This window comes from Balaenoptera musculus, chromosome 10 (assembly GCF_009873245.2).
Source record: "Balaenoptera musculus isolate JJ_BM4_2016_0621 chromosome 10, mBalMus1.pri.v3, whole genome shotgun sequence".
In the NCBI taxonomy this organism is placed as follows: domain Eukaryota; kingdom Metazoa; phylum Chordata; class Mammalia; order Artiodactyla; family Balaenopteridae; genus Balaenoptera; species Balaenoptera musculus.
The window spans coordinates 13089735-13116143 of NC_045794.1; the positions used below are offsets into that span (position 1 = coordinate 13089735).

Here is a 26409-nt window from a genome sequence, read left to right on the forward strand (position 1 = left end):
TAATCATAAATGTATTGTTTAGTTTTTACATACCTATATAAGTGAGTTTCAGTGTAATTTGATTTACACATTTGTATTAGTGGAATGTCAAATATTTACATTTTAAAGCTTGAGAAGGAAAAAAATCATTCTTAGTCTGCCATTTTGTACTTGTGAAGCAGTTTGCTATTTACAAGCTTTTCATATTGGTTTCTGTATGTTATTTATTGCTATAAAGTAAATTACTGTAAAACTTAATGACCTAAAAGAACAATAAACATTCATCATGTCACACAGTTTCTGTGGATCAGAAATTTGGGCGTGGTTTAGCTGTGTGGTTCTGGCGTGGGGTCTCTCATGAGGTTGCAGTCGAGTTATTAGCCCAGGCTGCAGTCACCTGCAGGTTTGACTGGACCTGGGGATCCACTTCCAAAGCATCTCCCTGCATTGTTTGCAGTTAGTGTTGGCAGCTGGTGAGAGCCCTCAGTTCTTGGCCACGTGGACCTTTCCCTAGGGCTGCTCGAGTGTCCTTATGACATGGCCTCTGACTTCTCCCAGATCCTAGATAGTAAGGCAAAAACCTCAATGTGTTTTATTACCAATTGTTGGAAGTCACACACTGATATTTCTACAGTATCTTATTGGTCACACAGGTCAGTCCTATTCATTGTGGAAGGAGCGTGAATATCAGGAGATAAGAATCACAGAGGGTGATTTTGGAGGCTGACTACATTGGTTTCCCTTATTCATTGTGTTATTTATGTAGCTTGTTTTTGTATATAGTTTCTTTTTTTTTTTTTTAAGATTTCAAACATTCAAAAAAGTAGAAGGTCTAATATAAAGAACACCCATATATACCAATCACCTAGACTTAAGAGCTGCTAATAATTCGCTGTGTACTTTGGCAGTTTTTTTTCTGAAACATTTTAAATTAAAAGTACAGACATCGTGACATTTCACTTATAGTTTTTGCATCTTTAAGAAATAAAGGTATTTTCTTGTAATATCATAATACCATTGTGACAATAACCAAATTTTTAAAAAATTTATTTATTATTTATTTATTTTTATTTTTGGCTACGTTGGGTTTTTGTTGCTGCACGCGGGCTTTCTCTAGTTGCGGCGAGCGGGGGCTACCCTTCCTTGCGGTTCCTGGGCTTCTCATTGCGGTGGCTTTTCTTTTTGTGGAGCATGGGCTCTAGGCGCGTGGGCTTCAGTAGTTGTGGCTTGTGGGCTCTAGACTGCAAGCTCGGTAGTTGTGGCACATGGGCTTAGTTGCTCTGTGGCATGTGGGATCTTCCCAGACCAGGGATCGAGCTGTGTCCCCTGCATTGGCAGGCGGATTCTTAATCACTGCACCACCAGGGAAGTCCAGACAATAACCAAATTTAAAATAATTCCTTGATATCCTGTAATACCAAGTACACATTTAAATTTCCTTGGTTGTCCCCATAGGGTATTTTATAGCTGGTTTGTTCAAGCCAGGATCCAAAGAAGGACCTTGCATTATATTCAGTTGTTGTATTTGTCTCCCTTAATCTGGAACACCCCCATTTTTTTTTAACTGCCATGAGTTCGACGATACCAGGTTACCTGACCTGTAGATTGCCCCAGCTTCTAGATGTATCTGATTATTTCCTCATGATGTTGTTTAACTTATTTCTCTATCTTCTGTATTTTCTTTAATTTGGAAGTTATATCTTGTGTTAGTCTGGGTTCTCCAGAAAAAAAGAACCAATAGTAGATAAATGGATAGATACATAGATCGATAGATAGATCGTTATATACATACATACATACACATATATATATAGAGAGAGAGAGAGAGAGAGAGATTGATTGATTTAATATAAGGATTGGCTCGTGTGATTTTAGAGGCTCAGAGGTCCACACCTGCAGTTGGCAGCTGGCGACCCAGGAGAGCTTATGGTGTAGTTCCAGTCCAAGTCCAAGTCCAGAGCTAGGAGAATCCTGATGTCTCAACTCAAAGACAGTCAGGTAGAGAAGGAGAATTCTTTGTTACTCAGCCTTTTATTCTATTCAGGTCTTCAATAGATTGGATGAGGCCCACCCACCTTGGGGAGGGCAATATGCTTTACTCAGTCTTCAAGTGTCGACCCCATCCATAAACACCCTCACCAGACACGCCCAGAAATAATGTTTAACCACATATCCGGGCACCTTGCAGCCCAGTCAGGCTGACACATAAAATTAACCATCACATATCTAAAACTTGATTAGATTCAGATTAACAGTTCTGATAAGAGTACTGCCTAAGTGGTGCTGTTTATTTCATTTTATATCATATCCTGAGGCACAAAACAAGGCCTGAGTTGGATTTTGATAAGGATGACCTAGCATTCAAACTAAATACTTTTGATAGTGAAAAGGGGCACTATAAATACTTAAAATGGTACAATTGAAAAATATTTATTGATTGACAAATTGTTTTTATTTTTTGGTGGGCCTTCTATTCAAGAGAAAATAACTGTTCAAAAACTTATAAAAAATTCATCCTAAAAGAAAATATATTCACATGCATCAAAATAAAAAATGTATTCCTATTAATTTTTCAGCATTATAAAATAACATAAGTTGAATTATTACTCAGCTTTAATTAGTTTCTTAGCTGTATCAATCTCTGATATCATGCCATTGGTAGTTTTTTGAAGAATAGTTTTTTCGATTTCTTAAAGTATTAAAATGTTCAGCAATTTTTTCAAACTTTCATTTTATATTTCTTAACTTTGAAAGCCTTGACAACTTCAATTGATTTTTCTCTGTGGAACATAATATTTTTAATTGGCAAAATATTTACAAATGCTGAAGGTACTTGGTGAACTTAGAACGCATTCTGTAAATGGAGAGTATTCTCAATTCTCATGGGTTTTTGTATTGAAATGTGTAAATATTTCAGCACAAGTAGTTTCACAGTTAATGTATTTTGCTCCATTCTGAGGCAAAATAATATATATTTTTATAAGACAAAACTTGTCAAATAAGATGTCTCAGTTTATGATTGTTTTGAAGGTTTTGTTAAGTTTATCTACTGTAACGTCACAGGCCCTCTCAGTTTCGTTTCTGTGGCATTGTGATTTATAGTGAGAAATATATATTTAGTGTTCATCCATCCTCGGCACAGAGCTCCTAAACCCTTCAGATTTCCTATGATGAGAGCTATGAAGGTGTCTGTTTATGTTAATGAGGTGGCTTTTGGGCCTCACCTAATAAGCATGGGGCCTGGCTGCCTAGAGAACCAGCCACTGTAGGTTGTTGGAACTTTCTCTGCCTCCCCTTAACTAACCTGTGGGTTAGGGAGAGGGGCTGGAGGTTGAGTTCGATCGCATATCATGGCTGGTGATGTAATCAGTCATGCCTGTGTAATGAAGCCTCCATAAAACCCCAAAAGATTAGGGTTTGGAGAACTTCTGGCTTGGTGAACACGTGGTGATTCAGGGAGTCGTTCCCTTAGAGAGGACTTGGAAGCTCTTTGCCCTTTCCCCCGCCTTTCCCTTTGCATCTCTTTCATCTAGTTGTTTCAGTTATATCCTTCTATAATAAACTGTTAATCTAGTATTCCTGTGAACCGGTCTAGCAAATTAATCGAATCCAAGGAGGGGGTTGTTGGAACCTCCAGTGGTAGGTCGGAGACACAGGTGGTAACCTGGACTTGCAGCTAGGTCTAAAGTGGAGGGAGATAGGGGGTTGGGCAGTCTTGTGGGGCTGAGCCCTTAACCTGGGGAATCTGATGATAATATCTCTGGGTAGATAGTGTCAGAACTGAGTTGAATTGTAGGACATCCAGCTGGTGTCTGGAGCACTGTGGTAGTGTAGGAAACCCCTTCTCCCCACACTGGAATTAGGTGTAGAACCCTTAAGTTCTTTCCAGTACAGAAAGTAAATGTATGCAGTTTAAAATAGGAGCTCATAGTAGCCAGTCTCCAAAGATGGACCAGGTCTCCGGGATTGATGTCTTTGTGTCGTCCTCTGCTGCAATGATTCAGGCTCACCCCGAGACTCACTGTAACCACAGAAGGTGACAGAAGTGATAATAGCTGCTGTATGATTGGGGAGCCCTGAGCTGCTCTGTGAGAAGTTCAGCTGCCCTGTTGGAAATGGCACGTGGAGAGGGGGGCGTTGGGGCCGACATGGAGGTGTCCCGGCAGAGCCCAGCCTCCTGCCGCTCCTCTGAGGCACCGGACGCGTGAGTGCAGCCATCTCGCATGTTTCAGACCCATCATCGTCGGCGGCCGCCACACGAGGTCTCAAGTGAGAGCAGTAGAACCGCCCAGCTGAGCCCCAGTCAACCAACAGAATCCGGATAAATAATAGAAGGCTTGCTGTTTTTAGGCATGACATTTTGTGGTGGTTTGTTACACAGGGATAGATGGTAATCAAAACAGCTAAGTCGAGATATCCCGAAGTACAATTTTAGAATTTTAAAATTCAGCCTGTACGCTAGTTGAAATCTCATTTGTCCAAGTCCTCTCATTTGTAGAGGGGTAAATTTCAGTGTCTTCCTGTTTGCAATATTTACAAACAATTGTCAACAGTAGTTGTAGTTCACTAAGTTTCCAAAGCTGGAGGCTTTGGGTGTTTTATTTATTTAATAAGTTTTTGTAAAAAAAGATTTTTCAACTGATACTGAAAAAAAAAAGTAAAGCCAACATTTAAAGGTCTCATTTATAAAATAGTTCAAGACTTGTGTATGTCAGCGTAGGCTGATTGACAAAATGGTTCTTCCTCTTCAAAGAGTCAAATGTTCCTAATAATCAACTGGTGATAACCAGCAAAGAGATAGTGCACACTGCCAGGAAGAAGTATTTATTTTTAATTAAACATTGGCTTTCTCACAAAGATCAGGTAGTTCACTTATTCTGTGTATATATAAAATGTTTAAAATTTGACAGCTATAGCTTGTACTTTGATTGTTAGACTGTGGAAGCTTATTTGGATGAAATTATAAGTTAGGTATCTATCACACAAATCCAAGTGTATTTCTGCTCCCTGGGTTTCTTAATAAGAACATTGTTTTTATTGTGATGCTATACTCCAACAAAATTTGTATCTGTGTCGTCTCTGCAAAATCAAATAATTATTTGTTCAGTGCTAACCTCTTTAACTGAATTTACAGTGGCAGTCACAGTAATGTCAGGTGTTTTACCTTCAACAAATAGATTTCTGAAATTTTTTTCTTTGATTTAATGTTAGGTTTTTAAAAATGAGCCAATATTTGAATTAATTTAACTCATTTTTCTCTTTAAAGCACCCATGACTTATATAAAACTTATATTTTTTAGTTGTTTGTGCAATTCTTCTGCTTCTGGAGCCAACAGATTAATAACTACTGCTTTACTTCTTGTACATACAGTAGAATTTTGGTTGTGAAAACAAGCACTATTTAGAGTACTCATTTTATCTCAATGAAAAGTCATGCTTCCGAGTTTTATGTAACTGTATCTTCTGAGGCTTCTGTTAAATTGCCATCTTTAAGCACGGGCTTCTTAACTGCTAATTTTTTAAGTAAATGTGAATGTTATTTAGCAGATTCGGGTCTTGTAGAGATATGCTGGCCTATGATAAATGTTCAAAAACGTTTTGTGTAAATTATAGATCATCAACTTTTCCAAGAAATGGAAATTCAGAATTTAATTTTTCATTAAACATTTTTTTTTTTTTCTGGCTGCACCACACTTGAGGGATCTTAGTTCCCTGACCAGGGATTGAACTCAGTCACTTGGCAGTGAAAACGTGGAGTCCTAGCCACTGGACTGCCAGGGAATTCCCTAAACATACTTTTTTGAGTTCATTGTTGCTGATAGATTTTTTTTTTTTTTCAAAATAAAAAAGCCTAACCCCAAATACATACTTTCAGGCTTACAGAATATAAAAATGATAAAAGCAGTGCTTTCAGTTTGCTGTCCTTCAGGAATCTAGAGGTCCCCTACCCATACGCCGTGGTCACCTAACCTACAGGTTCTTTTGCTTCTCATGCCCTGCTGACTGCTGGCATGGTGCGTCTGTGTCTCTTGCAGGCTTGGGCTCAGGCCAGGGCCCTAGCAGCTGGTATGTTCAGAGGCACAACATCATGCATATTTCTCCCACCGCCACCCGAGACTGGAGGGCGCCCCCAGTATTGCAAGTACCCGCCCTCATCAGCGTATGTCCAAAATGCCGGTAGTGTTAGTTTTGTAACGGCTGGAGGAAGGGTGGGGACAAGAGTGAAGTTTTGGTCTCTGCAGAGTGACCCACGTGTCCAGCTGAGATCTCTGTTCACTGCTCTTGTCTCTCACACACTTGTACTGGTGATGGTGGTAGAAGCTGGAGTCTACCAAACCCATGCTGGTTTGTTTTAAGTTTGTTAAAAAACGAAATATACGGGGCAAATGCTAAACCAGATGGGACAGGGGGTGTACACTGGGCATGTCCTGGGTGAACTAGGATGATGTGGTTCCCCTAGTGAGGACCGGTATGTTTGTATATGTTTATCTGTCTCTTCTCATTAGAAAAAGCTCTGTGAGAGTAAGGGTTTGTTTGTTCATCTGCCGCTGAATCCGCAGAGCCTACATCAGTGCTGGCACCATCGTGGGTACTCCTTTGGTGTTAGTTGAATCAATGGATAAATGTAATTCATAGCCAGAATTGCATTTATCAAGCTTCCCAAATGAAGAAAGTCCCTTGTCTGTCTCATACCTTACGTCTAAGCTGTTGACTTTGGGATGGAGACCCCTGTAGACTCTGTAAGTAGGCCTAGAGCCATTTACTCTGGAAATGCTGGGGTCCTGTGCACCTTGAGCCTGGACCAGAAGGGGAATGTGATCTTGGGGAAAGTCTGTACTCTTGGCGCCACAGACTCCTTACCTACAGGGAAGGGCACTGCTATGGGAGGGCCAGAGCAGAGCAGGCTCTCTAGAGTGTGAGCCCGTCTTGCCCAGGTGTGATGTTGGTATCATATAGGATTCATGTAATAATCAGCTTCTGTCTGGTGGCCCATGGTGCTAAGGTTTTGGTGATCTTTTCTATGGGAGCAGTAACAGTGGCATCTGGTATTATCATTTCTGCCTGGCACTGTGCAGTTGTGTCAGGCTGGCCTTGTGGAAGATCTCTGTGGCCAAGGATTGGTCGTGAAAGGTTTGGTGGGGTGAAATGCCCCAGGGAGACATTGCACATGCCAATGCCTGGGCTACCGCAGCAGCCGTCTTACTGGTCTACCTACTCTTGTCTCCCTCCCTTTCCGCCTGTCTTGCACACTGCTACTTGGCAGTGCCTCTTAATTCCAAAGAGTTAAGTATATTTTGTTTTTACTGCTCGATAAGGTAATGCATGCTCTTTGTAAAAAGTTCAAAGTATTATGTAAATATATAACATGGGAAAGTAGAAATCTTATGTAATTCTACCTTGGAAGAGAAACACTTTTGTCAGTTTGGTATATGTTCTGTTATTTTTTTGCACATATGCCAACAGATACATGTTTTATATTTTTGGGTTTTTTTAAACATCTTTAATTTAAAAAATCACTGCTGTGCAGGTTACTTATTTTCACTGAGTAATGAATCATAATCAGTTTTCCGTGACAGTACTTACTGATCTACCTCATTCTTTTTAATGGCTGTATCATATTCTATATTATGGATTTGCTGTGTTTCATTGAGCTGATCATGGATCTTGGTGTCATTTGCAACAATACTACCATAAATACCTTTTCATATTTGCATTTGCATACTCGTGTAAGCATTTCTATGGGACATATACTGTATGCTGATTAATTTTTAGTAAATACTTCTTTAATTCTGTTACAGCCCAGTTTGGAAATTTTCAGTGGCTCTGATCACTTTTAGGGTAAAGTCTAGAGCAGTGCTGTCTAATAGAAATATAATGTGCAACACAAAGTAATCTAAAATCTTCTAGTATGCATGTTGTAAAAAGTAGAAACAGGTGAACATAATTTTAATAACACTTTATTTAACCAAATGTGTCCCACATATTATTTCAATGTGTAGTCAGTATCAAAACATAGCTAAAATGATATTTTACAGATATTTTACATGCCTTTTTTGTACTAAATCTTTGAAATCTGCTGTGTATTTTGTATGTAAAGCACATCTCAGTTTTGATGATCCACATTTCAAGTTCTCGAAGAGTTGCATGTGGCCAGTGGCTACTGATGGGCTAGCACAGATCTAGACTCCTTAGCCTGGTACTTAAGGAGCTTTACAGACAAGCCACTGTCAATCAAATAGAGCCAACCTGCATTTGTTCCTGATATTCCTGTTACCCACAAACCTCTTGTACTTCCTCTATATTTTTAGCGAATCCTGCCCATCACTTGGGCAATAAAGATAATTCTTTATTGTGGGAGGTGGTACCATCAGTCCTGTGCATTGTAGGAAGTTTACCAGCATTTCTGGCCTCTGCTCACTAGATGCAAGTGGCAGTTTCCCACCCGAAGCTGTGACAACGAAAAATGCCTCCAGGTTGAGAGCCATACTTCAGGGTCAATTTCAAATCTTTGCATATCCATGAAGGGTTTTTTTGGCCAACTGGATGAGCCTACTGTAACCTACCCTTCATCTGAACTTGACTTATTGTCCAGCCAGTGTGGTAAGTATGTTATAGGGAAGAAACATTTAGTGGTCAAGTGTGAGAAGTGCTGGATTAAAGAAAATTCCAGAGGTTTCTTAAGTGTGGGCTTTCTCATAGAGTTTAATAAGCTGCTGTGCCTCTGCATCTCCAAGAGAAGTTTTCCCATCTAGCATGGCCCAAACTTATTGATCATTGTCATAGATATTTATCCTTTTCTGCTCTTCAGCAACCAACTCACATCCTCTTAGTGTTGGGAGATCTTCTAGTATGTAGACTCGGTTGGGGCTACTACAGAGGAAGGAGGAGATCTTTCCTCTCCTCCCGGGCCCCGCAGTCACACATGGGTCAAGTACTGGATGTGTTTATATGGACTTGGGGCCCCGAGTGAGTTAAAGATGGCAGTGGTGTTCAGCAGCAGCTGCTGGTGGCATCTTGGCCAGACTGTTGCTCTTAAACGCTGGCATTATTCTTCCAGCTTTTGGCTCTCTGTTATTATCTTTGGTTCCTGTCTGTTTTCTGAGCTTGTTCTTCTCTTCTCCATTATCTGAGTTCTTAATATCCTTCCTTTTTTGTTTCAGTCAACAAAGTCAGTTTTCATCATTTTTCAACTGAAAGATTCCTAACTGATGGAACCTGTGGGATCAGTTGGGAACTGCTGGTTGAAAGCATTGCTTTTTGCTCTCATGTGTGGGCTTACATTTTGTATTATTCACTTCCTTTCCTCCAAAAGCTTTTTCAGGAGAGGAACAACCTATTTACTGCCATTGCATTCCTCACACCATTTAGCACAGCGCCTGTACTGAGGAAACGCTAAGTGGAGAGGTTGTAGGACTTGCACGTGGGCACTCCGTTCCACCGAGGAGTTATGTTTATCTAGCTATGTAACTGCAGCCACCAACTGCTGCTAAGCTTTTGAGGCTGATAACCAAGTGATGATGGGCATCCTGGGAACAAGTGGAGCTGAAATAGCCAACTGAGGACTGGACCAAACAGTATTTTAGGTGCCACAATAAACGACTGGGTTCTTCTTTCAGCGTCCAGAGTAACCTGCTGACAATAGCTAATAAATGGAGGAGTATAATTGACAGAAATAGGCAGCTGATTACTAAAGAGCAGCAATAGTTGAGAAATGGCTGATGTCTCAAGGAGGGATGAAGGATAAAAAGAAAGTGAGGAAGCTTTAAAATCCTGATGTGACACTGCTGTGCAAAGCCAGGTGCAGGAATGCACACGCCTTGTCACATGAACCCGAACTATCTTCCGCTGTGATGACGTATTCTGAAAGAGTGGTATAACCCATGTAGCTGGGGATGCAAGACCGCCTGATGGAAGAGGAGTGTAAGCAGAGAATAGACAAGACTGGTGCAGAGGAAACCAATTGGCAGATCAAGTTGGCCTTCAGCTTGGTGCCAGCAGTCTAACTGAAGTATTTCAGAGGGTGTAGTAAACTCATCACTCACCTGGACTTGGATTGGTAACCTGAAGAATGGTCTGGTTGGTGAATGTATGTGGGTTGGGACTTAGAGATTTAGGAGCAGAGTTGCTGTGGGGAGATTTCATAGTAGCAAGGCTTTGTGGGCTGTGACAATAATATGCTGCTAGGTTGCTGGTGTTTTAGTTCCTGGACTGTCCACCTGGGTTCGAAGGACTGGGCTTACACAGTAGACTGTTAGAAGAGTTGGCTAATGTCCAGTGGGGACATGGATGCCCTGGAGGGCTCACCCAGGGTTTATTGCATGCCAGACCAGACCTTGGGAAGAAGACTCATTCCAGACCCCACCTGCTGGAAAGCATGAGGCTCCCAGCACAGTTTCTGTCTTGTATCTTTATGGCTTAGGACCTGGGCAAGGCTGAGTCTCCTTACTTATGTAAATTGAATATCTTCTTAGCTTGGCTGGATCTGGCATATATTGACCTTCAGGGCTCCTTTTTTTTTTTTTTTTTAACAAAGCTAACCAAGGCTAAGGTTGAAAGACTAGACATGATGAAGTTGATACTTCACCAGTTTCAGTGTCTGAGGTAAAAAATAAATTTCCTGTGATGCAAGGGGTTTACTGAGCACCTGTTTCTGTGCTAGGCACTTGTAACTGATTCCTGGGAAGTTGCAAATTAGAATTGAAAATAAACAACACAGAAATAATAGACATCTGTGTGCCTACAATAGGAAGGGGTACTCAGTAATAGACTCTGGGATTAAAAATGTACTGCACAAGAAAGGGGTGGGGTGGGAGGAATTGGGAGACTGGAATTGATACATATACATTATTGATACTATGTATAAAATAGACAACTGATGGGAACATACTGTATAGCACAGGGAACTCTACCTAATGCACTGTGGTAACCTAAACGGGAGGGAAGTCCAAAAGGGAGGTCGATATCTGTATTTGTACGGCTGATTCATTTTGTTGTGCAGTGGAGGCTAACACAACCTTGTAAAGCAACCATACTCCAATAAAAATTAATTAAAAAAAAATGTACTGCACAAGTGCATATGAAGAAATGACTGGAGACAACACTAAGGCACAAATTTGGGTGGTACAATTAAATGTAAAAACCCAGAAAGAATGAGAAGTAAAAACATTGGAAGTTTAATTTTTCTTTTCCAAATTTAGGCAAGCCTCTAATGAATTATCACAATTGATTTTTCTCCATTGGGAACAAAGGTGAAATCAAAATACAACATAAACCTCCTTTCGTGGAGTTGTCATTGGTGTTACACGTTTTAGGAATATTGTACAGAAATACAGGCATATCCATCAAGACAAATGGAAGTGATGGAAAGGCTACGAAGTAGATTTGCAGGGAAACTGATCTCTGTCCCCACTGAGACTTAAATAGGAAAAATAATAATAATAAAAAATTGTGAGAGGAGTATTTGAGAACAAATTTATAACGAAAGAAGGGCCTGAAAGCCACCAAAATGGCTTACTAAAAGGAACACTGGGATTTTCTTCGCGGGAGAGTTTTCAGAAAGGAGTATCATCACCTTCCAATTGTGGCTTCACGTCTGTTCTCCCCAAAGGCCCGTGTACTTGAAACCCCTCCTGGTCCCATAAGAGAAGCTTCTATGATCCTGATGAGATTGTGTGCCGTAGAATCACTTCTCTTGGAAGAAAAGACGCTAAAGGGTACTCGAATAAAATATTAAAAATGGTGAAGGACATAACAAAGGCCAGTCAGTCCTTTCTTTTCCCCAGACCCCATAATAGGAGAACAAGGGTTATTTGATGAAATTAAGGAGTAGCAAATTGAGTGCTAATAAAATGGGATAGTCACTTATATAATTCATTACCGTGGGAGGTCACAGAGGCAAATTCTGTGGCTGGATTAACTATGGGGCTGGATGATTTTACGACCACTAAAGATATTTTTAGCAGTGATACTGTGGGAGAAGTAATCCTATTACATTCTCCCAGAGATGGTTTGCAGGGACCTCTCTGTCAAGTGGTGTCTGAAACGTGTGAGAGCAGGCCTCGTGGGTTCTAAACCTTTGGTGAGGAGTTGTACTAAAAATTAGTTTTTAAGGGGAATGTCCTCAGGTATTCCATTCGTGTCTCAGTCCCAACTTCTCTTGTGGAGATCCAAAAGCCTTTAGTCAGAAGCAATTGGGGTACAAAGTTTCATTATACAAGGTGAGGAATTCTGGGCTTCCCTGGTGGCGCAGTGGTTGAGAATCTGCCTGCCAATGCAGGGGACACGGGTTCGAGCCCTGGTCTGGGAAGATCCCACATGCCGTGGAGCAACTGGGCCCGTGAGCCACAACTGCTGAGCCTGCGCGTCTGGAGCCTGTGCTCCGCAACAAGAGAGGCCGCGATAGTGAGAGGCCCGCGCACCGCGATGAAGAGTGGCCCCCACTTGCCGCAACTAGAGAAAGCCCTTGCACAGAAACGAAGACCCAACACAGCCAAAAATAAAATAAATAAATTAATTAATTAAAACAAAAAACAACAAAACTTTCAACAATACAGTACGTTGCCTTTAAAAAAAAAAAAAAAGATGAGGAATTCCTGGAGATCTTTTGTATAGCAATGTGACTATAGTTAACAGTGCTCTGTTGTATACTTGAAATTTGCTAAGAGTAGATCTTAAATGTTCTCAGCATACATAAAAAACAAAAAGAAAAAGGATACAGTAAATGTGTAAAGCAATAGATAATGTTAATTAGCTTGACTGTGGTGATTATTTCACGGTGTGTACATTTATCAAGATATACACCTTAAATATATACTATTTTTATTTGTCAACTATACCTCAACCAAGCTGGGGGGAAAAAGTAAGCACTTAAAAAAACAAAAATAAGAAGAAGCAATTTGGAAAGACATCGCCCAGATCATTTCTGGTCTTTGGGAACCCTTAGTTTATTTCTTGAATGCCACCCGTGTGTCAGGTACCTTGCTTGGAGCTTTAAAAATCTGTTGGGAATACGAACATCTGGACAAATCAGTGCCATTCAGAATGCACTAAAGATGGACTGTAAGTATTGAAAGCATGGAAGCACAAAGAAGCAAAGGAATAGCTCAGCCTGTGTAGTTCAGGGAAGGTTCACAGAGAGGGCGGCAAATGAACTGTCAAGATAACGGAGGGCATTCTAGGCGGAGGGAGCAAACAGCACACACAGGTCCAGAGACAGAACACGGTGTGATGTGTCAGTGAACTCCCAGGAGTTTAGGAAGGCTGTGCCTTAGGGTTGGGGGGCGTGGAGAGGGAGAAAATGGCACGTGAGGGAGGATGGAGCCCGATGGTGAAGGGTCCTGGGGTGGCCTGAGACCTCCCTCCTGCAGCAGGGCCTGGGGGTGGAGAGGGGAGCTTCTAGGAGGTGTCATGTGACTGATTAAGGACCACCCCTCAAAGCCTTGCCCTACCGCCTAGGCTTCCCTCTTTTGGCCACTGTCAGCAGTGTCTTGGCGGTCAGCCTTGTATTTCACGCCACTCCTTACTTCAGTAATTTTGACTGTTGGCGGGGAAACAATCTTTACCAGGAACCTAATCACCATTATTAGTAGTTTAAAAAAAAAAAAGCCTCTCCAGCCTTTGGGTAGAGAGGGGTCGTTACAGGTCTTAGATAAATTGGGATGAGTCTAGCGTGTATGCCTGGTCTGACTCTCTTGGGCTCTACCTAGACGCAAATCAGTCTTTGGGTGGAGAAGAAGAGGCAGATTTCATGTCCCTGACCGTGGACTCCCATTTCCTCTGTGAAGCTGTGTCAGCAGACAAGCTGGAAAACATACAATGTCTTCAAGGAACAGATGGATTGAAACATTAAAAGTCTGTTTTGTTACAAGATTTTGACTAACAAAATAACCAGAAGAAAAAGCGCTCAAACTTTGTTCCTTCTTCAGTGATATTTATTAATTTATTTTATTTTTAATTTTTTAAATCTTTTTTTTTTTTTTTGGCCGCACTGCCCAGCTTGTGGGATCTCAGTTCCTTGACCAGGGATTGAACCTGGGCCATGGCAGTGAAAGCTGGGAATCCTAACCACTAGGCCACCGGGGAACTCCCTTCTTCAGTGATATAAGAATATCATTATTAATCACTCAGGCTCTAATTTGGAATTTCTACACCGTTAATATTGATAAGAAGAATTGAATGAAAATGAGAGAGAGAATATCTTTTGTAGAAACTGGTTTTCTTGGTGGTCTTATCTCTGAGGTGGATGCAAATATTTTATTACTGTTATGATATGTGTTGTTACATAGTACAGTATGCATTCAGTAGTTTTCTCCATCTCATTATAAAGAATTGTGTAATTGTGACATGTTTCCTAATGAATCACCTTCCCCACAAGTCTTTTTTTTCTTTTTTTTATAAATTATTTATTTTTGGCTGCGTTGGGTCTTCGTTGCTGTGCGCGGGCTTTCTCTAGTTGGGGTGAGCGGGGGCTACTCTTCGCTGTGGTGCGCGGGCTTCTCATTGCGGTGGCTTCTCTTGTTGCGGAGCACGGGCTCTAGGCGCGCGGGCTTCAGTAGTTGTGACTCATGGGGCTTCAGTAGTTGTGGCTCACGGGCTCTAGAGCACAGGCGCAGTAGTTGTGGCACACGGGCTTAGTTGCTCCGTGGCATGTGGGATCTTCCCGGACCAGGGCTCGAACCCGTGTCCCCTGCATTGGCAGGTGGATTCTTTTTTTTTTTTTTTTAACATCTTTATTAGAGTATAATTGCTTTAAAATGGTGTGTCAGTTTCTGCTTTATAACAAAGTGAATCAGTTATACATATACATATACATATGTTCCCATATCTCTTCCCTCTTGCGTCTCCCTCCCACCCTCCCTATCCCACCCCTCTAGGTGGTCACAAAGCAGCGAGCTGATCTCCCTGTGCTATGGCAGGCAGATTCTTAACCACCGCGCCACCAGGGAAGCCCCAGTGTGCTAATTTCTAATACACTTTGAAAAATTCTCCTTTGAGGAAAGAATGGGCTGTATCCTATCAGCATCTAGTAGTTATTAATTTTATCAGCAAGGAGGTAGTGATCAAGGATTCCTTTAAGCCCCAGTATTAATTCACCTATGTGTTTATTAACCATTCATTCTCCTGGACTGGACACTCACAAATAAGTCTCTGCTGGCAGAAGTGAGGCCCGTGGCATGAGTAGCACATTTTCCTCCATTGTTAGACATATCTGTGTAATGAATCAGTACAGGTTCTCCTAGTTCCAAACGTACTTGATTTTACATGAAGTAGGCCTTTTCATGCCTGGGCTTCCTTCAACAAGGTTAGTTATTTGTAGTTCAGCAAAAAAGAAATATAAGGCTTACAAGAGCTTTGCTACTTAGTGATAAATCTATCCTTTCAAGGACCATGTAAAAGCAGGTGAATATGTTTAATAAAACTTTTAAAGTGTTCTTCTTTTGCCTTTAGACCTTAGCTGGATCTCCAAAATACAAGTGAATCAACCGGCAGTTCTGAGGCGTGCAGAACAAATCCAGGCCCGCAGACCCGTGAAAAAGGAGTGGCAAGTAAGGGCTCTTCTTGAGAATTCTCTCCCTGTAGTTTACAGCCCTGGTCTCTTCCCTCAAGGCCACGAGATTGAATTTTGCTCAAGATGCATCTAAACTTAAAAGATTGCAGCTGTCCATGACTTGTTTTAATAATTCATATATGATGATGATGGGTTGGAGAAAGATAACACATTTATCCAAACAAGTTAAAAATCTTATCACTCTTGAGTGGTAAAGCCACAAATGAATTTGAGGCATCTTTATTCATGAGTGAATTAAATGGCATATTTTCTCAACGTATTTATTCAGTTTCTTAGACATACCTTCTTTGGTTGGCTTCTATTTTAATTTTAAAACCGTAACACCTAAACCTGGTGTGTCCGCTGTTGAGGCCCTGAGGTATGAGTTGACCTTCTTTGACCATCATGTTTACCATACTAATTAATTTCCCTAAATCATTTTTCAAAATTCAAAAAATGATGTTTCATAGAGTACTTGTGGTCAGCATATTCTTCAGTGTGTACCAACGAAAGACGTGCTATGCGTCTCAGGACTAAAAGGAATTCAGAGTTTATTTCACAAGTGATTGAATCCTTTAGGATGACAGGTCACATTTTGCTCATCCTTAGAAATAATCTGATTGAAAAGATAAAAGGAATTCATCAGAATGAGTTGTGAAATATGAATATTGTTTAAAAATTATAATTGGATTAAACTGAAAAGAAACAAAAAACAAAGAAGATGGAGACTCTTTTTACAGTGTCTCATTCCAGACCCCAGGCTGGAGGTAAAATGTACGACAGAAACTCTTGTTCCCAAGTTCTCGCCTAGTGGGTGGCCCTCTGAGGCTCCTTGTGAATGAAATGGAAAAGTCACATGTGGGGAGACTTGATCTATTAGGGATTTCAATTTGTGTTATCTACGGGAGAAAAAGCATTTATAAGCTATTTTCTCCCCTTTTATTCTATGTAACATTCATCTTTTTGGTCACTCTTGAGCATATATCAGAACATATGCCTTAGAACAGCATAGACAAGAGATTTTAGCACCCTTATGTGCCTAATGGTTCTTTACTAACTAACTGGGTTGGAGATTAATTATTTCTTTAAACCTTGTTTTTAACTTTTCTTCAAACCAGGCTGCTTGGCTCCTGAAAGCTGTTACCTTTATAGATCTTACTACACTTTCAGGCGATGACACATCTTCCAACATTCAAAGGCTCTGTTATAAAGCCAAGTATCCAATCCGGGAAGATCTCTTAAAAGCTTTAAATATGCACGATAAAGGTAATGTGTACAGTCTGTCTGGTGTTTACCATTTTTGCAATAACAGTCACTAAATCTAAGAGGACTTAAGATTCAGCTGTTAAAATGATGGTAGCAATAAAATCCATGATAGAATTGTGTACATAGAGAAATAATTGAGATTCTTCTCTGAAAAACAGCAGAAGAAGAATCTGAGTCTCATTTTTAGGTCAGTTCTTTTCCATCATGGATTAGAGTTGCAAGTATTGAGTTTCTTTATTTTTCTTTCTAGTTCTTCAGTTTTGGAAGTTTTCTATCTAGTGACTCTCAAATACTGATTCTGATTCCCTAGCCACATATGAAAAAGCCAGTCTCATTACTTAATAATCACACCTCATACATAAAGTATTTTCTGTGAGTAAATGAAATGCTTTTGAGAATAAAATACAAATGGGAAATATTGCAAGCTTGTATATTAGGTTAGATCTTTTGAAAAAAAGTTATACTCACTCTCTTCGTATACATGAAAGAAAAGACTTTCTAAAGTTGCCGTAAGTTTAGAACTTTAACATTTTAGAAATGGAGGAGATTTTAAGAGTCGATGCCCTTGTTTCTAAATGAGGAAACTTGAGACCTGGAAAAAGGCGAAATGGTATTTCCAGGACAATGTGTGTTGTTACTCAATGGGCAGGTTTTAGGAACCAGATCTAAACCATGAAGGGATCCTTCATGGTTCCCAGGTGCCTGTCTATAATGGATGCAACTAGAGATGCTGCATTGGCCCAATGCAGGTATTTTATCCCAAATAGTTTGTAGATAACTTCTAGACCTAAACAAACCTACAGCTTTTGAAAAGTAGTATTTTTCTTTTGAGTTGACAATAAAACACCTACCATTTATAGCACTTAAAAGCAACAGCTTTATATGAGTCTTATGCTATTGTTTTACAGTGGCTATTTGATTTTTCAATTTAATTTTTTCAATTTAAGATCTTATTCCTCAAAATGAGGGCTTCAGATCCAGATTTTATTATTTTCTGTAAAAGAGGGAATAGAATTCGTTAAATGTCGTTTTGCTAAACAGGTGTAACTTGTTTTATTGCACTTTGCAGATACTATGTGTTTTACAAATTGAAGGTTTGTGGCACCCCTGCGTTGAGCAAGTTTATCAGCGCTGTTTTTCCAACAGCATTTGCTCACTTCATGTCTCTGTCACATTTTGATAATTCTTGCAGTATTTCAGACTTCTTTTTTAATTAATTAATTAATTTATTTATTTATTTTTCCATTTATTCATGGCTGTGTTGGGTCTTCGTTTCTTTGCGAGGGTTTTCTCTAGTTGCGGCAAGTGGGGGCCACTCTTCATCGCGGTGCGTGGGCCTCTCACTATCGCGGCCTCTCTTGTTGTGGAGCACACGCTCCAGACGCGCAGGCTCAGTAATTGTGGCTCACGGGCCTAGTTGCTCCGCGGCATATGGGATCTTCCCAGACCAGGGATCAAACCCGTGTCCCCTGCATTGGCAGGCAGATTCTCAACCACTGCGCCACCAGGGAAGCCCCCAGACTTTTTCATCGTTATATTTGTTATGGTGATCTGTGATCAGTGATGTTTGATGTTACCATTGTAATTCCTTGGCATTTTTTAGCAATAAAATATTTTTAAATTAAGGTATGTACTTTTTTTAGACATAATGCTATTGCACAGTTAATAGACTACAGTATAGTATAAATGTAACTTTTATATGCACTAGGAAACCAAAAAAGTCCCGTGACTCACTTTATTGCGATATTCGCTTTATTGTGGTGGTCTGGAACTGAACCCGCACTATCTCCAAGGTCTGCCTGTACTACCCTGTAAGGTTCACTTACATTTTTCTTCATCTGCTGTCCTGTTTGAATGCAGTAAAAACCTGGATTTTATTATCTGCATGAAATAAAACATTTTCATTGGATCAAGGCCACCAAGTTTACTATTTAGGAATTTTTTTACAGATGGCACTCTGTTAACCTCCAAGAACAATGTATCAAAAAATATATATATTTTTTAATCAGTCATCAATTTCAAAAATATTTTATTCTAGTGCTTGCTTTGGCAGCACATACACTAAAATTGGAATGATACAGAGAAGATTAGCATGGCCCCTGTGCAAGGATGACATGCAAATTCGTGAAGCGTTCCATATTTTTTTTTTAAAAAAAGAGTTAAACATAAAACATGACACCATAAAACTCCTAGAAGAGAGCATAGGCAAAATATTCTCTGACATAAATCATACCAGTGTTTTCTTAGGGCAGTCTCCCAAGGCAATAGAAATAAAAACAAAAATAAACAAATGGGACCTAATCAAACCTGCAGGCTTTTGCATGGCAAAAGAAACCATAAAAACAACAACAACAAAAACAAAAACAAAAAGACAACCTATGGAATGAGAGAAAATATTTGCAAATGATGCAACAGACAAGGGCTTAATCTCCAAGATATACAAACAGCTCATACAACTCAACAACAGAAAAACAAACAACCCAATTGAAAAATGGGCAGAAGACCTTAATAGACATTTCTCCAAAGAAGACATACAGATGGCCAGTAGGCACATGAAAAGATGCACACCATCACTAATTATTAGAGAAACACAAATCAGAACTACAATGAGGTACCACCTCACACCAGTCAGAATGGCCTTCTTTAAAAAGTCTACACATAACAAATGCTAGAGAGAGTGTGGAGAAAAGGGAACGCTCCTAGACTGTTGGTGGGAATGTAAGTTGGTGCAGCCACTATGGAAAACAGTGTGGAGGTTCCTCAGAAAACTAAAAATAGAATTACCGTATGATCCAGCAATCCCACTCCTGGGCATATCCCCAGACAAAACTATAATTCAAAAAGGTACATGCACCCCTATGTTCATAGCAGCACTATTCACAATAGCCAAAACATGGAAACAACCTAAATGTCCATCGACAGATGAATGGATAAAGAAGATGTGGTACATATATACAATGGAGCACTACTCAGCCATAAAAAAGAACAAAATAATGCCATTTGCAGCAACATGGATGCAACTAGAGATTATTATTCTAAGTTAGAAAGACAAATATTACGTGACATCACTTATACGTGGAATCTAAACTATGGCACAGATGAACCTATCTACAGAACAGAAACAGACTCAGAGACCTAGAGAACAGACTTGTGGTTGCCAAGGGGGTGGGGGGGATGGGGGAGGGAAGGACTGGGAGTTTGGGGTTAGCAGATGCACACTATTATATATAAGATGGATAAACAACAAGGTCCTACTGTATAACACAGGGAACTATATTTAATATCCTCTGATAAACCATAATGGAAAAGAATATTAAAAAAAGAATGTCTATATGTGTATAACTGAGTCACTTTGCTGTGCAGCAGAGATGGGCACAACATTGTAAGTCAACTATACTTCAATTAAAAAATATAATAAAATTAAAAAATATATATATTTTATTCTGTAACCGTGATGATGAGAAAATGATCCAGGTTGTTAAGAGCCAGAAGGGAATGTGGAAAGTAAAAACCTTTTAATTTGTTGCAGCATCGTAGGGGAATTATTTTTTCTCTCATTTTGATTTCTGCCAATGTTGAAATATAAATAATAATTAAAAGCATATTGTGTGACTTGAACTTCACATAAACTAGGCTGTTATGATTTCTTTCTTCATAGGCATTACTACAGCTGCCGTTTGTGTTTATCCTGCCTGCGTATGTGATGCAGTAAAAGCACTAAAGGCTGCAGGCTGTGATATCCCAGTGGCATCAGGTAAAATTTGTGGCTTCTGTTGTCGTTTTATCAACATGTTTCCAGTTCTTCAACTCAGACACTTTGGGGTATTATCTCTATAGTTTTATACTATGATTTTAATTAGTTTTATATATTTAATTGGTTGTATTTATCTATTATTTTCATATTTATTAATTGCCTGTTGAGTAGCAGACATTATATATATTAATTCCTAAGAGTATAGAACTGTATCTCTGTCCTTAAAGGAAACTTAGCTGTTTAGGAGGAATAGTCAAGTTTAAAAAAAAATTGTAACACAGGACATGTAATATTATTTATATGTAAAATATAACAATAAAGATATGCAGAAGGTACGGTTGTAACTCTGAGTGGGTAGTGATTTATTCTGCAGAGGTTGATTACACTCACCAGGTAGGGGGATGCTTCATAGATGAGACAGTAAGACCCCTGCATTGGGTCTTAAGGTTAAGGAAGAGTTTAGAGAGTTGATAAGCTTAGGAATGGCATTTTAGACAGAGGAACTGGCACATGTGAAGGTGCAGAAGCACAGTTCAGGGAACTGAAATGGGTTTGCAATTGTTGGATCCTAAGGTAGGACAAAGGCAGAGCTTGGGAGTTGAAGCTGGAGAGGTAGATTGGGGTCAGATCCCATGGGGAAACGATATCAGGCCGTGGCATCTGGGTTTTATTTTGGTGACGGGGAAGATACCGAAGGATGTTAAGCAGAGACATACCATGATCCGCTTCATGACGTGGTTAAGTTAGGGGATGGTAGTGGACAAATTATAGAGGGGTGAAATGGAGTTAGTTAGACTCAGCACAGGCCGCGTGGGAGATGATGAGAGCCACCCCCAAGCCTGAAAGATAAAGAAAAGAGAGTGTGTTCAAGACTTTTTGACTTAAGATAGATGTAGGGACTTCCCTGGTGGTCCAGTGCGTAAGAATCCGCACTCCCAATGCAGGGGGCCTGGGTTCGATCCCTGGTCAGGGAACTAGATCCCGCATGCTGCAACACAAAGCAGCAAAGATCCGGCGCAGCCAAATAAATAAATAATAAAAAGAAAAAAAGAGTTACTGACTTAAGATAGATGCAGTAGGAGAACAAGGCATGAGGGAGGGAAAAGTCTTACTAAAAGCTTCCCTGTATGTGTGTGTGTGTATTTACATATGGATAGATACATATAAAATTAGATTCTCCTTTTAAAAGGTATTAGAGGAATATCCTGGTGCTTTAAAGAAGGAAGCTAAGAAAATCATTAATTTATTTTATTAGGGATACATCAAAAGAAACAGACTATACAGTATTTATATACAACCCATTTGTGAAGATTCCCAGAGTATTTGGCAGCTAGCTACACCTTTATCAACCTTCATTTTTCATTAGCCCCAGTCAATTCAGCTTTTCCTTTATACAACAGGGAAACATGCTTTCCTCTAAGGTAGCAGACCCAAGGAATTTAATAACATCAAGGAAACATGAAAGGTTATCTTCAGACACAGGAATGGAATTAATGATTCGCATGTTAAAAATGTTAATACTTTTTCCAAAGTGTCATTGTGTTTTTATTTTCCTTTTATTTATGCGTGGCCCTGCTCTTCCCAGTTCACCCCTGCCCCAGTTTTGTGGACGAATTAGGTGCTTTTCCATCGTGCAACATCTCCCCTTTATTCTCATCTGCTTGGCTGTTCATTTTAAAATAGGCAGTGGGAGGAACCTATATTACAGTTTGGTTACAACAGCTATAAATGTGAATGAGTAAATCATGACAGTGATAGCCAACTTGGTCATGAGTAGGATCCAGAATTAACTAGTGTCCATCAAGACAGGGCTGTAGCTACTATCTTATGACTTTCACTTTGACGATGACCTATCTTCTTAATTGCTATTTACTTAAAACACCCCCGTGAGCATCTCCGTAGCAACTTAATTTCAGGTCTTCCAAAGGATATAATGCTAATATTTATCCTAACGTCAGTACTATATAAAATTGCATTCAGTTTCTTTACACTTCACTTTGCAAGGTAGGCATGAAGTTCTAAAGTGTCATTCATGCTTTGGTCTAAACGCTCATTTTTTTGGTCTGAAATTCTTTGTTGAGATACTGACCAATTGAAATTTGTCTCCCTCCCTCCCTCTCTCCCTCCCTCCCTCCCTCCCTCACTACCTTCCTTCCTTTCTTTTTTTTTCCCTCTTCTTTCTCTACTAGTGGCCACTGGCTTTCCAGCTGGGCAGACTCATTTAAAAACACGATTAGAAGAGATCAGATTGGCTGTGGAAGATGGAGCTTCAGAAATTGACGTGGTAATTAACAGGACCTTGGTGCTGACAGGCCAGTGGGAAGGTAAGTGCACACACATCCTTACCCAAGAGGGAGACTTAGTTCTTCCCTGGTCAGTCAGATGGCAAGGATCTGATAAGAGGCAGCATGGTTTGGAAGTCACTGTTCTAGATTACAAGTCACTAGATCAGAGGGTGAATTGAGGAGAAAACGCGACCAAGATTGCTCATCCTGCCCACCTGCATGAACTTTTTAGATCCCTTTAGGTGATTAGTTATTTCCATGCAGTGGATTATTAACTTTTATTCTATTCTCTACTGTTTTGTTACTCAATACAAAAATCACTCCAGGCAAGTCTTCTATGCAGAGTTTATTTTAATATGATGGAGGAAGCTTCCCTTTTTTATGTTAATCTTTGTGGATTTTGAGGATGTGGGATTATTAATTAGTCTGCTAAGTCTGTTTTTACTCCTGTTCTTGAACGTAGCTCCTCTGGGTATTATTACATATTCACCTTCGAGATTCCTGATTTACTATCATGTCAATTACAATAGGACATTTCCCATTCCAGTAACAAGCTATTATTTTTTTGAAGGAATTGATTTTACCTCTGCCTTAAATGTATTTTGTATACTTAGAGTTGTTGATAGCTAAAATAAGTACAATTCTGTATTTCAGAAAAATCATTGTAACAAGTAGTTTAACTAAAAATTTTTAACACAGTCATAGGATAAAGCCAGAATAATGTGTTGTCTCTTTAGATACGTGAATATCAAATAATTGGCGTATTTTATTCTAATTACAAAGGTTATACCTTCTCACTGTTAAAAACAAAAGTTCTAACCAGTAATAAAGTGGGTGTTCTACATAATCTCATCCCCTACAAATAACCCTTGAAACACTGCAGTGCACAACTTTCCAAACTTTTTTCTCTTCATATACACACATGCAACTCCCATCCTTCTGTTAAGTTTAAAATCAAAATTTTTAGAAAGTGAAAAAATTAAAATTAGGATTATATTTAATGTATTTTTTCTTAACCTACCTATTGGTCTTGCCAATATCTCATAGATATCTATGACTCTATCCATCAATCCATCTATCTCATCTTCTGTAAATTATAATTCCAATATCTCATAGATATCTATGCCAATATCTCATAGATATCTATGACTCTATCCATCAATCCATCTATCTCATCTTCTGTAAATTATAATTCCATTGTTTATCCATTAAGAATTGCTTTTAGTTATAGAGCCACAAAGATTCAGTCAATGGTTTAAATGCTCAAGGATTTACTCTCTCACATAAAGTTGGGAAGTAGGTATTTTGGGGGTATTGTGAAATACAAAGTTCTTGGAGACCTGGACTACTTTTGTCTTCCACTTCCAAAGAGTGTGGTTTCTGTCCTCATATTCAAGGACACTCCATTGTCTGTGATGGCTTTTGAAGCTCCAGCTTTTACATTCATCTCCCAGACAACAGGAAATAGGGGCTTGTCCTGTCCCCAAATCTCACACACCATCTTTGCTTACACCTCATTGGCTCTAAGTGAGTTCCATGGCCAGGCTTGGCTGCAAGTGAAGCTGGAAAAGGTAGTCTTTTGGCTTAGAACATTAGCTACATTCCCATACATTCTTTTTTTTTTTTTAATTTATTTATTTTTGGCTGCGCTGGGTCTTTGTTGGTGCACGCGGGCTTTCTCTAGTTGCTGCGAGCAGGGGCTACTCTTCGTTGTGGTGCGCGAGCTTCTCACTGTGATGGCTTCTCGTTGCAGAGCACAGGCTCTAGGTGAGCGGGTTTCAGTAGTTGTGGCACACGGGCTCAGTAGTTGTGGCTCGTGGGCTCTAGAGCGCAGGCTCACTAGTTGTGGCGCACGGGCTTATTTGCTCCGCAGCATGTGGGATCTTCCCAGACCAGGGCTCGAACCCGTGTCCCCTGCATTGGCAGGCGGATTCTCGACTACTGTGCCACCAGGGAAGTCCCCCCATACGTTCTTAATATGTTAGATGGTGCACATTTCTGTGCCTTAATGGAAAGGAGTTGGCAGGGAAAGAGAGTGGGCTGTGTGAGCCAAACAGGATGTGATCATAAAAAGCCTCACAGCAAAGGTTGAGGCAAAACAACAATAACAACAATGTTTAAATAAAAAGATTTATGAAGTCAAAAGGCACAGCCGTCTGGACTGTGAGCTATGAGGCAGGTCATCTCAGAGATTCCAGTAGCCCCTGGGAGCCTCCCTGTATTCCAGGAGAATCCAGTCACTAGTACAGCAATTCTGAAGGATCTAGGAAAAAAAATGTCAGGCCATTCCCATTGCCTGATACTCCCATCTGTACTTACCAACATTTTTTAAGCCTTGCCAGGTTTAAATTCTTGACAGTTCACAAATATCTTTTTGTGCTTTTGATTTTTGATCCTTTTCTTATAGTTCATGTGTGCTTTGGGCAGTTGCAATCATTCTTAAATGGCTTATTTTAAGTAGATGTCCCTTGTCCCTGTATATTAATTCTGCTTGTCTGTTCCTTGTCATAGATTTCAGTTAAGATTTAAGGCCTAGAGTAAGAAAAAAATGAGTAAGCATAATAACTTGAAACAAATCTAGAAATAAACTCTATGTCATTTAGTTGGATAAAAAACTGTATGTCCTTTATCTTTTATTAAGTACTTACAGACATAGAAGTATAGTTTATATTTTAACTTGTGCTCTTGTCTCTAGAATACTACTAATTGGAAAATAAAATACAATAGAAGATGAGATTTGATGTAATTGCCTTTCCCTTAATGAACTAGGAATGGTTGTTTTTAAGAACTGATAATTTCCCAATAACAGACATTCATGCAAAATATAATAACACATCTTTGTCCCAGACCATACTTTTCTATTAACTCTTTTTATGGTGTTAATAACCTCTTGACCCAAAACAAATTGAAAAGGAACATTTAATACTAGAAATTTAATTCTAACTAGAAACCTGCAAATGTCTTAGGCCTTTTTTCACTGCAGTGTTTTATCTTAATTTCAGTTCTCAATTTGATTACGTATTGTATTTTTCGGTGTCGTGTTTTAATATTAGCTGTTTACTAAAATATGAGCCTAACATTGATTTCTTGGAATTTGCTGATGGAAGTGCCTGTGAGGCTGTTACACCTTCTAATCCAGGATCCTCTTCTCTGTGCACTGAGGTGTGTAGGACACTGGTTAAAGCACAAAAGAAAAAATCTTGTTTTCTAAACCTGGCCATTCAGAGTGTATCTTCACCATTTCTCATGGTCACAAGGGTCCACAGCTTAGGGTATGAACTCAAAGGGGAGACTGGAGAGGGCTCGTATTCCTCTTCTTGGATTCTCCTTGATGACCATTTAACATCTACTCCCTCAAACTTCTAACTTTTCCACCCACCTTGAGGCTCCTTAAGTACTGGCAGACAACCTACCTGCTGCTTCTCGGGAAAAATAGAATCTGTTACACAGGAACTTCTCACTGTCCTTGCATCAGATCTACTTCCCTCACTCCTCCTCTTCTCCTTCCTCCTGAGTCCAGTCCCTGGGCCGTGCTGTGGCTCCCACCTCCTCCCATAGTTTCATAGCCTTGGTCCTTT

At 39.8% G+C, this 26409-nt stretch overlaps 1 protein-coding gene and 1 non-coding gene across 2 annotated transcripts in view; both read left to right on the forward strand.

The window, feature by feature from the left end:
- DERA (deoxyribose-phosphate aldolase) overlaps positions 1–26409 on the forward strand; it is a 124501-nt gene that overhangs the window by 26557 nt on the left and 71535 nt on the right. Inside the window, exons 2-5 of the mRNA XM_036867174.1 lie at positions 15427–15524; positions 16645–16792; positions 20451–20546; positions 22736–22870. Of these exons, the coding sequence (XP_036723069.1) occupies positions 15427–15524; positions 16645–16792; positions 20451–20546; positions 22736–22870 (477 nt within the window). The remainder of the gene's footprint in view (positions 1–15426; positions 15525–16644; positions 16793–20450; positions 20547–22735; positions 22871–26409) is intronic.
- Positions 18830–18936, forward strand: LOC118902953. The gene has a single exon (XR_005021663.1). It is a non-coding gene; the product is annotated as a U6 spliceosomal RNA (small nuclear RNA).